This window comes from Oryzias melastigma, linkage group LG4 (assembly GCF_002922805.2).
Source record: "Oryzias melastigma strain HK-1 linkage group LG4, ASM292280v2, whole genome shotgun sequence".
NCBI classification, from domain to species: Eukaryota; Metazoa; Chordata; class Actinopteri; order Beloniformes; family Adrianichthyidae; genus Oryzias; species Oryzias melastigma.
The window spans coordinates 18,980,380-18,994,561 of record NC_050515.1 but is presented as its reverse complement, the minus strand read 5'-3'; the positions used below and the strand labels follow the sequence as shown (position 1 = coordinate 18,994,561).

Genomic DNA, 14,182 nt, shown 5'->3' with positions numbered 1-14,182 from the left:
ATGGGGACACTGAAAACATACATCACATGTTATAAAGCTCAGACTGGGTTTTACCACTCAGTCATGTGACTATGTATCATTGAATCGAATTGATTACCTACAGTCACAAGTTTTTTAGGTAATAATCTGACATTTTTACTCACTTATTTGTAGGAATTGAATTCAAACCTGTATAATTGTGTCTTGCTCTCGATAGAAAATTGCTAAAAGTTGAACTTGTTGAACGTTGTGTATCCATCCATTTTCTTAAATCTCTTTTGGGGTCATGGGGTTACAGGAGCTTGACACGGCAAAGATGGACAGGTTGCCAGTATGGAAGCAGGGCACACATTCACTCCCAAATGCACGCCTGGGGACACTTTAAAGCATGGGTATCCAAATGCAGGCCTCGAGGGCCGACCTCCTGGTGCTTTTCCAAAAACCCTGCCTTATCTGCTCCTAATTACCTGGATCAGGTGTGATTGGCCAATAAGGAGCTTCAGTATCAGATTGGTTGGAAGACATGTAGGACATTGTTCTAGATTAGTATATTCATTGACAAAGCTACAGACTCATTCAGACAAATTATTTTACCAAACGGTATCAGATCAAACCTGTAATTGCACTACAGAGAACATCAAAACACTTGGATAATATAGAGTCGCTCTGTAGCACTAGTGGGGTCTATGATTTAAAAGCTCAGATATTTATTCAGAAAACAATGTTCTCTTCATTTTTTCTTCTTAGTTGTTTGTAGATTTAACAGATTTTGGATCAGTCAGGCACCATCTACCCCCATCTTCCCTTAAGCAAATTTGTTGTCAAACACAGTTCTTTGGAGAAATGATCCTATTGTAAAATAGTGAGAAAACACCTGTGGATGAGACGCACATGGACTGCAGATTGAAACAATTTTCTAATGATCTTCTATTTATTTAGAGAACCAATTCGCTTCAAAATAATACGTCAATAACTCTGAGTAAACTTGGGTGTCAGGGGTTGTTCTTGATACATCAAGAAGGTCTCACATCGTCCTCATCACATGCTGTACTATACTTCACACACAATCTGTCACTGTTTCTCATTGCACAGCACTGTTACCATGGTTGCCTGAAGGAAGTGACAGTGACACAGTGTTAGACAAGATGGTTAAACGCTCGATGAAGAAATTTGATACCGGATGTGGATGCATAGATCTTTAATGATATCCCTCTTAAAGAATATTTCGTTTCACCACATTTGCAGAACAAAATGGTGAAGAATGGTGTCTGCTGTCTTTTCTTTACACTTCAGTTCCTTCAACCATTTTTGGGCAAAAGATGGATGTCAATGAGTCCAAAAGCTAGAGGGCCGGTTTTGTCTGGGAAGCATTATATAAAGGCGATTCTTTTTTTCAAAAATAAAAAGGAAAATACATATTCCACTTGAGTCATGGCACTTCAATAATTTCTAGGAAAAAAACATTAGTCTGAAGGCTGAGTGTGAAACACATTTGAATCAGATTCTTGCACCTCAGACTATAAATGCTCAAATTTATTCACAACAAACTGGAACAAGCAAAGCCACTGACCAAATGCTGTTTTGCATTGGCTTTTAAATTTTTCACATCAGTAAAGCATCAATCATTTTGCCTTTAACCATAAGAAAGTCCCATAAGTGAAATCAAGTCCAAGGCAAATGGTGGCAAATTGTAACAATGCTAAAGCTACTATATATATATATATATATATATATATATATATATCGTTTTAACTCTAATTCATGAAGATGCATCTGCAAGGCTTAATATTAAACAAAAATACTCTACAATTGCAATATTATTGTGGCAGCTTTCTATACAGATACTTGATTTGATCTTTTTGAATGTTTTTTTCATGTTTCCTATGTAAAACCATGAATAGATTCCAGCATCGATTAGAGCTCCGCAGCTTTTATCTCTGTTCTTGAGATGAAGACTTGGGTGATTGACTTGGACGGAAGTTACACTTGAGGTTTCTGTTTAGCTGGATTAACCTTGATAAAGTCAAAGCTGAAACATGAATTGCCTCAACTAGAAATGAAGTGTACTGTAGACTTGTAATGGCAGACAAACTTCAACTACCGCCATCTTTAGAGCTGAAAATTAACTTTTGAGTTAATGCTGGACTTAGAAAACAAATTCTTCTAGTGATTTCTGATCTGTAGTGATTGTGAAACAATAAGAGGTCAGCTTATTTAATCCTCCTTTTATCATATTCTTGTCGCCCAAAATTTATTGCACAGGCCCTGTCCAGTTCACTGCAAGTTCTCAGAGTGCTGTTGGCTGTCTGGTCGACCCCGGTTGTTTGTCCTCACCCCTGTCAGTTCCCAGTCCTTAAACAACTAACAGGCTCAGATGTAAAGAGGCTGTGCTCCAGCAAAAATGTGAGTCTGCTGACATTGGCAGGAGCGTTACTTTCAACTCTTGAAATTGGTGAGCATTAACCCCTTTCATTTCTAGGAAAGTCCCCATCTAAAGAAAGCGGTCAAAAATTCACTTTCATTTACCTTTTATTGATTTATTTTTTTAAAGACAGTTTCAGTTTTTCTTTCCATCAATACAATGAGATTTGAAATCAAATATATTATGGAGAATCATCTTTTAACTGTAATGAATGTGTTTTGAACATAGGTTGGTTTAAACCTCAACTTACATTAAAGTTTTCAACACTTTTTCACAGTTAAGTCACACAGGAGACAGGTCATGAAAGTCATGTCAGTCTGCATGACTTCCTGCCACTCCACTCGCTCAGCTTTTCTGTTGCAATCTTTTGCTATTTCCTCTTTCTCATATGTGGCTGTGTTTTTTTTTGTCGCTTAATTCTTCAATTTCTTTCTTTTTGAAATAAATAATGGCAAATCGAGCAAACATTTTCAGTCTCATGCAACGGGAGAGCTACAGCGCACGTGAGAAGGTCATAATTTGCCTATCTCTGTTACTTTTATTTGCATCCAGCCAGCAGGACTAAAAATAATGGGAACACAGTCCGCTTTCAGCCTGTTTGTTTGGTCAGTTGAGTAAGGAGGTGGGAATCAGACACGGACAGAGAGGGAAAAAGGAAAAGAAGTGAAGAGAGATAATAGGGAGTGTGGCATCAAGAGGAGGGAGGCACACATGTGTTGCTTCTAACTGAGAAGTTGGAGGAGAGGAGAAACAAGCAGAGGAGGGGGAAGGAGTGCTTCCTCTTTGGTCTGTCTTGAGCTGCTGATGCATCCCAGCAGCCTCTGTAAATTGCGACAGGAAACCTCCGTATAAAACGCGGCAGAGGAGGAGGGGGGATCCTTCGGAGCGCTTCTCAGTCGCAGCATGACCAAGACGGAGAAGCTGAAACTCTGGAGCTGACAAAACAATGAGCAGCTTAATCGACGAACCGCTCAAGACACAGCACTTCATCATGGACAGAGAAAACAGTACGAGGAGAAAGAACATGTGAGTCAAATTTAAGCTTGTTCCAAATTGATTTTGTGCTTTGTAATTGCTTCTTTAGTAGATTTTGAAGAAAACCATTCAACTATAATAGCAAATCAATGAATGGTTCCTGACTCCTTCCTAAAACTCAAATGCTGAGCATCTCATAGCCTTCCCTTTTTAACTATCTACGTTGCTAGCACTAACGAAACTATTAAAGGGTACTTTTACTCTAACAGTGGTATATTTATCTCTCCTTCACTTCTTCACAGGGGAAAGAACTTCATATGCCGACTCCAGTGCATGTTCTCCCAAACGTCGAGCTTTGAGAGGTAAACGTTCTTATGGACTGTTTTGCATACATTTCGGTTTTAAAATAGCCAGCCGTCTCCAATCATTTCCATCTATGGCATCATGAAAGGATTCAAATCCTCTAGAGACATTATGTTTGCTTTGGCAAAGTCTGCACGCACACTACCACATCTCAGGGTTGGACATTTTTGTCCGAATTTGATAAGCAATACAATCTGTGATGCAGTCCTGACTAGTTTTCATCTGCTTCTTTCTTTCTTTCTTTATTTATTTATTTGTTCCTTTTTTTGCACAAATTTGATTCTGGTTGACTAATCCAACTTGTGTTCTCTCCCAGCAGGCTAAGTTTAGAAGATACCCAACAATGGTCACAGTCACTGGAAAGGCTGCTTGAGTCTAAATGTAGGTTCTTTTTACTCCTGAGAATGAGGAGACTGTTCAAACATGAAATTGAGTTTGAGTTTAAACAAAATAAGTGGTTTAAAAAAAGCTGAAGAAGGGTTCTGTTTTTGTTCTTTCTCCAGATGGACTGGCTACGTTTCATAACTTTCTCAAATCCGAACACAGTGATGAGAATATTGAATTCTGGCTCACCTGTGAGGACTACAAGAAAAATAGGTCTTCATACCGAATGTCCTCAAAGGCAAAGAAGATTTATGAGCAGTTTATCAAAGTGGAGTCACCTAAAGAGGTAAGTCAGGCACAGAGTAAATGTAAAATCTCACATCTTTTACTCTTGGCTCAAATCCCTTCATTCCTATCTGCGTGTCTCATTGCAGATCAACATTGACTATCAAACTCGAGAGCAGATCAAAAGGAACGTCAAGACTCCCACTACCCAGTGCTTTGACGAAGCTCAGAAGATAGTTTATGGGCTGATGGAAAGAGACTCGTACCCACGGTTTCTCCGCTCGGACATTTATAGAGGCCTCTTGGAAAGCCTCGCTGCTGACACCACAAATGGATGAAAGTGCAGTCAGGAGGGAGAGAGAAAGGACGTAAAAAAAAAACCCTATAACTGGAATGTCTGAGCTCCTTCAAGAGGAAGAACTGACAAGAGAGAGGAGGTGGGGAGGGTCAGCCACTTGCAGCACTCCAGCACAAACACTGGCCTCGCGCCTCAGCACTACCACCACCAACACCACCCCGTCCAAAAGCAAGCCACACACCTGCGTGCAGAAGCAGGAAGCAGTCAGCGCGATAGCGGCCTTGTAGGCAGCGTCTGCACAGGATGAGACGTTTGAGAAACGGAAGGTCTCAGACACTGAATGAATCAGCAGGATGGCGCACTTCTGCTCTGACTGTTAAGCTGTGTAAGCAAAACCTTCAATGGACGCCCTTTGGCCTTCTACTCAGAGATGTTTCCTCTGCAAATAAAAAAAAAAAAAAAAAGCAGAGGATGTACGATGCAATGCCTGATTTTTCTCTTTTTTTCAGTGTGTGTGTGTGTATGAATAAGATACAGAATTAATGTTGACATTCAACTGTTATATACTTAAAAATAAGCTGTTGCAAATGAGCTGGCCCAAAGACAATAACAACATCACTAAGAGAAAATTTATGAGAAATTAAGTACATAACGACTTATTTTGTGTCCTTAATCAACTGTAGGATAGTAAAATCTAATGCATGTGCATATACATTTTTGTCTAGACTGAACGTGATGATGCATATTTAACATCTTACAGTTTGATTTTCATCTGTTTGCAAAGTAATCATAGTTGCAGTTGAAAATTGGGATGATTATAACATTTTTTTTTAACTAGCTGCACTACTGAAACACTGAATTTCCAAATTAGAAGCTGCTAGGCTGAGTAGAGGCTGACTACTGGCAGATTTCAAAACCACAGCACTGCAATGTCAAAGAGTTCTGCGTGATAACACATTTGGGTTGTGTAATGATAGAAATAGGATGTTCCACATAGCATGGCAGGATGTTAAAATCCCTTATGTTTCCTGGGAGTACTTCTTTCTAAAGCACATGGTTTGAATGTTTGTTCTAATTCAGGAGTTAAGTTAAATTTGAAGATAACTTTTTTGTGTTATTTATTGTAAATTGTCACAGAATTACTGTTTGTTGTAGTGCCTGTTAAGATGTTATTAATTTGAATGACATTAAATTATTTTAACAGTCTCCTCAGTATTAAACAGACTGACTTTTGCTGTTTCTCATCACATAAGTGCAGATGTTTGGCCTGATGATGACTACTTTGACCTTGAGTTAGGTCCGACCATTTGGTTCAAATGGGCAGGCTCAGAATGATGATTCTGACATTTGGTTTGCTTTCGCTTTCACAGACAGGATTTTTTAGGAAAAGAATCTGGAGGAAACACAAAAGTTCCAACAGTTTTATTGCCTAAAATAAGTTCCAGTCGGGCAATGAAAATAAATAAATAAAAATTGGCACAAAAATAAACTGATTACTGTATTTTTTGAGGAATGAGTCACGTTTTTGCGCATAGTTTAGCCAGGGTTACAACTTATACTCAGGAGTGATTTATATATGTTTTTTTAAATACATATACTTGTTATTTTCCCACTAGCGACTTGTTTGCCCTTTAGCGGTTGTTTCCCTCTAACAACCCCTAGAGGGCACTGTGGGTGCGTGTATCTGTATTTGCTACTGACATCAATGCAGAAGAAGAGCCATCTGAAAACCATCATGGAGGAGAATCGGATTCTTCCACTGAACTGTGAGATATTTTTCTTATTTGTATTAAGACATCTTGTTTTCATTTTTTTTCTCCTTTTTTGAACTAATGCAGGAAAACAAGTCATCAAACTGGGTCACAGAGAGATGGAAGTACAGCAAAAAGCCATGTTATGCAGTACAAAATGAAAAAGAAAACAAAGAAAAGACTGATGGGTTTCATGAACATAGACATAGAGACACATTTACTGACTTTTTAAAATAAATTAATCTGCACTGTCAGCATTATCCTTGTCTTTCGTGCAGGCCCAGGCCTGGGCTTCATGGGTGCCCTAGGCAAAAAGGGATAGAGAAAAAGTAGCTGCCTGTAGCGTTGTAGGTTTTGAGACAGGTATCTCCAGTGATAAACGTTTAAATATTTCCATTGTTAATAGTTAAAGAAAGGGGGGGAAATTAGATCGCCAGATTGTCTTTTTCGACCAAAAACAGGTGTATTTTTCGACCAAAAGGCAGGGGGGAGGGGGATGAATTTCCAAGCAATTGAAAGTAAATAAAACAGACAAGCCTCTGATTTGAGATAGTTTTTCCTCCCTTTCAGTCCTTTTTTTCCCTTAAAGCTTCCCCTGAGGGCTAGCTTTGTTGTTTCTTCATCGTTACAATTCTAAGAAAACAATAACAGTGACACCCCCATGCACACACACACAGCAGTGGCGTCAGGTAAAGAGGGGCGCTGTACACGACAAAATTATTGATAACGCTTAAACTTTTTATTATTGTTATTATTATTATTATTATTATTATTAGATGAAATGAGTGGTTTGTCAGAAAAAAACAAAACAAACAAAAAAAAACTGACAACTCATAAATAAATGGGATTTGGCACCCCTCCAGGGGAGGGCACCCTGGGCAGCTGCCTAGGTCATCCATACCCAGGGCTGGCCCTGCATTGTTCATTGTGAATGAGTTACACATTTACAATGCACTGCGATATAAGATCCACAGTCAATGCTTCTATATGGTGATGAGGCTAAAATTTTGACTGTAGCTTCTCCAACTCATGACATGAGCGTCTAGTTTCTGAACACGTTTGGACAAGCACTAAGAATTGAATTTGACACGCATCGAGAAAGAGGCAGCAGACACATATTTGACTCACAAATTGCGTTACGCTGGGCTTGGTGAATTTCTTCAGATGTGTTGCACAGTAATGTGACTTATACTCTAGTGTGACTTACATATGATTTTTTTTCTTCTACAACATTACACAGTTGTAAGGCCTAGCACCACACATTTGCCTATAGCCTATAGCATTTTAAATTTGCAGTGTTTAGAGTTTTATTCATGGCAGATTTCTATCAGTCCTTTGATCCTTTGTGCAGTCACGCCAGAGTCAATTGCTTAAGAGTCCATTTGCAAGTAACCCACCTTCTTAACCTGACTAGGATTTAGTTGTTTAGCTACATTCTGGTTCACTAGAGTTTAGATGAGCTTTCAGACTTGCCAAGCAATTTAGATTTTCTAAAGGAACACACTTTGCAGTGGATCCAGTGAAGTATCAAACTGCGCAGCTCCCTGTCTATAAAAATTCTCATTTATCAAGCTAGTCTTGAAGTTGAGTCATGGCATCTGGAATTTAAGTCTTCTTTCTTGAAACCACTTTTTTCCCACTGCTTTTGTGTTTCTAAGTCTTAAATAACAAGACACAACATTAAACATCATGTTTGAAAATAAAGGGAAAATTCATAAATCAAAAATCTGTTTTTAATATGGGATAAATTAGCAATCTACTAATCTGAACACATCTATGAATGAACTCAAAAGGCATCAACCATGCAACCAGGATGTATCTCTCTCCAGACACCCAACAGATATTTATTTATTTTTTTTAAAATGAGAAGTTTCTTTTTTTATGACCCATTTTTTAATGTACCACGGCAGTAAAACACTTCCTCCCCCAACACCCCTATTTTGTCAGCATGTTGGTAGTTTCCTGTTATCTCTGTCTTTCAATCACTCTCTTACATCTTTTGATACACAAGTGAAACAGGCGGTTTTGCAAACAGGAAGCCATGGACTTCCAGTTTCTTGAGAAATCAAGCATTGAGAGAAATGAGAATTTCTATGCTTGGCTATATACAGATACAATCTTGTAAAAAAATAGGGTTTATGGGAAGCTGCTTGTTTTAAATTCATTTAAAATGAATAAAATTTGTTTTCAGCTTCAAATTGCTGTTTAGGTTACAGTACGACTGAAAAATGTAACTGATTGAAGTATGGGCCGGATAAAAATTAAGTTGTAGGTTTAAAAAAAAATAAACCTGCCAGGCCCTTATCCCCACTTCTACAGTCACTGGATCCGGATGTCCTTTTTTGTAGCCCACCAAGCCTTCTTTAAAGATGCTATTTGGAGTAACAACAATAGGTGTTTGAAAAGATGTTTTTATTGTAAACAGTACAGAAATGTTCTGGAAGTCACCTTTTGAGTCCAAATAGTGGCCATGAACATGATGGGTCATGACAACACTTTTTTTTTTTTTTTCCAAGTCTTGGACTAAATATAATGTGGTGTTGTTTTTACGTTGCTACGTCAAAGTTGTTTGTCCGGTTTTATTTCCTAGCAACAATTGTTTAGGGGTAAATAGTTGTTAATAGGATAGAAATGGAACACAAGACTTCAACTTTATGGAATTTTAAGTTTATTAGACAACAGGTGCTTCTAATTGTAAACTTTTATTTAATATTAGGAAGTATTTTTTTATAATTGTGAATTCATTAAATGGATCTAAAGCAAGTTGACACAACCTTTTGCAAGAAAAATGCAGGCCATTTTTACATCATGATAATAGATAATAACCTACAAAAAACACCAGAGAAAACGAACACAAGTCTATTGATCTTCTTTAACTCTTTGGCAATTTATGAATGTGAATTAGCTGATTCTGGTGCTGAGAAAAGTGGCTTTTTACATGAACTGAAATACAACACTATACATTCTTGCACGGATATTAGCGAACCTGCTTTTATTTGCTTTGGAATCCGCTGGAATTAAGTTAATTGTGTAAACAGTTGAAGAGTTAGAGATATATTTTAAAGTATGTCCACACTGGAGTAAAAGCTCAGATGTTAAAATCCCACTCAAATCATCTTTGAATCTATTGCAAAAGCATCCCCAGTGTTTTTTTAGTCATAGTTATGTTTTTTGCTTTTTTTTCAGGCAAAATAAAAAAAAAGCCTTGCTGTGTCGTATTCTGGGACATAGTTTAGTTAAGAGTTCATCAGAAACTCGCCTCAGTTGTGGGCGGGACTGTTGGTGGAGAAGTAAGCCACCGCCTATTTCCTATGATCCCTTTGTTTAAACTCTCTCCCACTAGCTTAAGGTCCCCTCACAACCCAAACCTACCATTGCGGGTGCAACAAAAATGGCAAGCATATCAGACCTGTCTAGCAGCACAGTTTTGAGCCAGATGCTTGCTCAGACGCGAAAATAAATAAATAAATAAATAAAGACGTTATTGGATCTATTTGTCACCAAGTGGAGGCATTGGAAGGAGTGGAGCAAGAAGACTTTGGTCCACTAATCCCTGTTCTTATGCCACAACTGAAAGCTTTTTCAAACTGCATTTTTTCCATCTGTTCCTGATTTACCTGGATTTAAATAAAGAGATGCTCAAAAATGCAGTTTTAAACTTAAAAAAAAACATTTTTTTATTGAAGTGGGCCTCCTAAAATGAAATAGCGTAAGTGTTCCTGGGTCAAAACTGGCAAGAAACAGAAATTTAAATCGAACTATTTGCTAAAACACATTTGCAAATAAGACTACACAGTTACTTTTGTGCAAATTAAAAGTAAACAGAAGCTAACTTTGGAAATGTAAACGAGCAGGTACACGTCTGAAAAATGAATGCTGTCAAAGCAAGAGTAACTCCTTTCTTTTCCATGGGGAAAATGTGCATGCATGTTTCAATACAAGAGTGCAGGGTTTGTGTGGGATGTGCAAGACCCTGCTTGTGAGTATTGCTGTGGAAGTGTGTGCTTGATCAAACTTGTCCCGTGTTAACAATTTGCCAATTGAATTAGTTGATTTATTAAAAAAATACAACTTTGGAGAAGGTTTGATTTGTTACCAATCCATAAAAACAGACAAATGCAGACTTGCACAAGAATTGAGAGTTGTTTTGCATGCTCCAGCAGTGCAAAGATGTGTGTATAAAGCTTTTATTTTTGACAACTGTGACAATATCCATTAGATTCCCACCGCAACCGAATGTTTACTGTTCTATTTGTTATCTTGTGCAGGGAGTTGAGGTTTGAGGATAGCTTCTGTTAAATGTGACATTTATTTATGTTAATTGTCATCTACTGTACACACAGAGATGTGCATAGATGAAATTTATGATGTTACCGTTTTAGCTCATCATGCACGTGCGGAACTCGTCACGAACACAACTGGTTCTGCAGTTCCCAGAATAAACACCAAAGCACAGTAAATTCAACGGGGACTGAAAGAATGATTTAAAACCCTTCCGCTCTCCTTAGCTTGTTTACATTATAAGTGGGGTCATCTGGACCCCCCGCTGAACTTTTTTTTTATCATTGATTTTTGAGTTTCACTAATGTCCATGGCAGACATAAAATCCTGTCCACCTTTGTCCACATTTGTCATGGAAGGAATCGCATATCAATATTTGGTTGAAGTCATCTGAACCCCAAAGAGAGCGGAAGGGTTTTAAGGTGTAGACAGAGAAAGTTAAAATGTTACAGTGCCTTGGTGTTGAATGGGTCTGCGAACAGAAACATCTTTGACAAAGCTTGGATGGAAAATTCACGTGTTTTTTCCATTGGTGTTGCCAAGTTTCCGTCCATACGTACCGCAAATTTTGCTCATTTCCTTCAACATGAAAACAAATGCAAATAAATGTGATTCTCTATTCATAACTGCCATGCAAATATTAACTATGTTTTAGCTTAAAGCGTACCACACAGATCTCAGTGTTTTCAATGAGGTAAATAAACAAGGCAACAGTTTTGTATAGATGTATTTTTCTATATTTTCTAAATAAAAAGGAGAATTAAAATCACTAAACTGAAAGCCATGCATAGTCTTGTTCAAAAGTTAACAACTTCTCTTGTGATCTTACTGAGCATACATTTACTGCCGCAATCAAAAAGCTGACCTAGTCAACAGGAACATAGATGTCAGATATAGAAATAAAGTCTCAATTTTATCCCCAAAAGCACAGGAAAATAATCATGTCAAAATAAATGTACACTAATACTGCAGTGATGGACCAACAACAGAGAGAGGTTGTAGTCATAGATGCAGGAAGAGAAAAAGTATTTTTTTAACTTTTGGAACCAAATTATCTGCAACGAAACTGCACTTGCCTGGAGAAGGTCAAGGGCTATGAAAATATGTGGGAAAAAAAAAAGATGTTGAAGATGAAGGCTCAAGTTGATCCTGTGGTAATTGGAACACTGGAAATGTAACTCCCAACCTTAGCGGGTGGCTGCAACTCATGCAAACTCTGTTCGCAGGAACACAATGCTATGAGCAAAGATACTGTAACGAGAAATACCAGGGACTCAGAGAGGAACTGGAGAAAGCTTGGAAGATGAAAGTGACAGTGGTGCCCGTGGTAATTGAAGCACTCTGGGCAGTAGTAACCCCCAAACTGGAGGAATGGCTACAACAGATCCCTGGAAAGACCTCAGACATCTCAGTCCAAGTGCGGGATGAGAAGGGAAAGCCCATGACTCAATGCCACACACCTGGATTACTGAATGCTTGAAGCTGTACAACATCAACAGGAGTCTAAGAAGTAGTGGCCACCCTAGAAATCATGGCAAGCCACTTGCAAAAGTGTCCATCAAATGTGGCAAATACCAAAGCAATGCTCTGGTGTCCCCTGGCTATGGATACCAACTCAGAAATGGGGCCACCAATCATTCACCTCCTCTACATGGATGACATCAAGATATACTAAGAGTCAAGTCATTTTATTCAACTTCAGATTTGACAATTTCCACCATGTCTGATATCATATCCTTACATAAATCATATCCGTTGGCATAAACAAGACAATTATTCACGTTATAGTACCTGAAAGCCTTGGCCTGCTGAGGTTCATGATTAAGGAAATGACACACATGAGTGGTACAGCACACAAATGTGAAGTGCATCAAGTTGTCTCATCAAACTATCATGTCTCCAAACTCCAGGTCTGTGTACCTATCATCTGCCAACAACTCATTCTTACCCATTTCTTGGAAGTAATCCTAACGGTTGATGGTTCATTTTTCAAAGAACTCAATCATTGAGTTATAAAAATGTTGTCCGTGGGTCGACATGTGTGTAGACAGTTACCACAAGTGTAGGAATGATCTCATTGTCACATGTCATTGCTTTGGAATGTTTTTTCTTTTAACCATGAGTATTAGTTACATCACTTATTGGCGCTACAGTGATGAATAGCCACAAAAAAATAGCATCAAGGGGTATATATGAATAGGAAGACATACCTTTGTTGCACCTTGATTGTGCAAGCCCTAAAGCACCATCCTGTCTGAGCATCAAACCTGGTTACTGTCGGACCTGACACTAGAATTAGGATTAATAGGTGCGCATCTAAATGGTTCAAAATTAACATAAACATGGTTCTAAAACATTCTGAACTGAAGGGAAACTGCAAAGAAGTCAGTCTTCCTAAGCAGTCGTGTTAAAGATTGCTTCAGTTTGTAAGTCAGTGAGGCGTGAGGGATTTCCTCCATGTCCAAAAACGCTGCAGTACTTTTAAGTTTCATTGTGAGTGGTAAGATCTCCCTCACGTGTTATCTGGATCTTCAAAATTTGCTTGACTAGTTTTTTTCTAAAAATAGTAAGAGTCATTGTAAGTGCCTAATTCTATTTTTAAATAGGCTTTTATGAATCAAAAAATGCAAAATGTATGAGAAAAATTTGACACAGGTTTGGTAGCCTATTATTCTGTGTAAAATTGGAGCGTTGAGGCTCTCTAGCAAGAATAGCCACTAATATTAGTCACATTTTAATTTAACAACTACCCCGATATTTTGTATTTTTAATTTCAAGTGAACATGTTTGCAAATTTCTATATTTCATGAAAAGTCTTGTTTTTTTCTTTTTCTTTTTTTTACTCTAGCAAAAACTGTTGCAGCCAATTAACCAGCGGGACTGTAGTGGTTGCCTATAATCTTGTAACATTGAGAGAGTTTCTAATATTTCTTGACTTATTTGAATAGTTTTTTTTAAGTCTTGAGGCCTTAGTCTGCCTGCAGAAAACAAAGAACAAAAGAGTTCTACAGATAATCAGAGATTTGTGTGTCTTGAAACCAACATAAACTGTTCTTGTTATAGTTTTTATAAGCAAAAAAAAACATAAATTTGAAACATGGAATCATTAGAAGGGCAACTAAAGAGAAAAAAAATCCAATCTGGCTTTGTTTGCTTGGATATGCAAAAAAATTGTAAAGTGAAGTTCATTTCCAGCCTTAACTATTATTTCATGCATGGTTCAAGTAATACATATTTCGTGCATTTCCCAAACAAAAACTGTACAATTTTTTTAAACTTTCTTTAAAATAATATGTTCAAGTAACAAGGTTACAAAAGTAAAAATCTGGTTTCAACAACCACGAACGATTAGAGAAATCTGGTCTTCTTTGAATGATTTCCATTGGAGAAATTCTCTTTCAATGAGAATACAAAAGCATACCAAAGCTGATGACACTATGAGCACATGTCTCTTAAGCAAGAGCACAAGAATCTCATTGATGTGCCCGTGAGATAGTGGAAGAA

General features: G+C 37.8%; 1 protein-coding gene across 2 annotated transcripts; it reads left to right on the top strand.

Annotated features, from left to right (window-relative positions):
- Positions 1–2,824: 2,824 nt before the first annotated feature.
- On the top strand, positions 2,825–6,135 carry LOC112150941 (regulator of G-protein signaling 21). Of its 2 annotated transcripts, none has more exons than XM_024279496.2 (5): positions 2,825–3,427; positions 3,679–3,738; positions 4,059–4,120; positions 4,243–4,409; positions 4,498–6,135. In XM_024279496.2, exons 1-5 carry the CDS (start codon positions 3,348–3,350, stop codon positions 4,684–4,686), a joined length of 558 nt encoding a protein of 185 aa, XP_024135264.1. In that variant the 5' UTR covers positions 2,825–3,347; the 3' UTR covers positions 4,687–6,135. The 2 variants fall into 2 exon arrangements, with proteins under 2 accessions (XP_024135264.1, XP_024135263.1); XM_024279495.2 differs by having other exon boundaries at positions 2,845–3,427; positions 4,056–4,120.
- Positions 6,136–14,182: the final 8,047 nt, after the last annotated feature.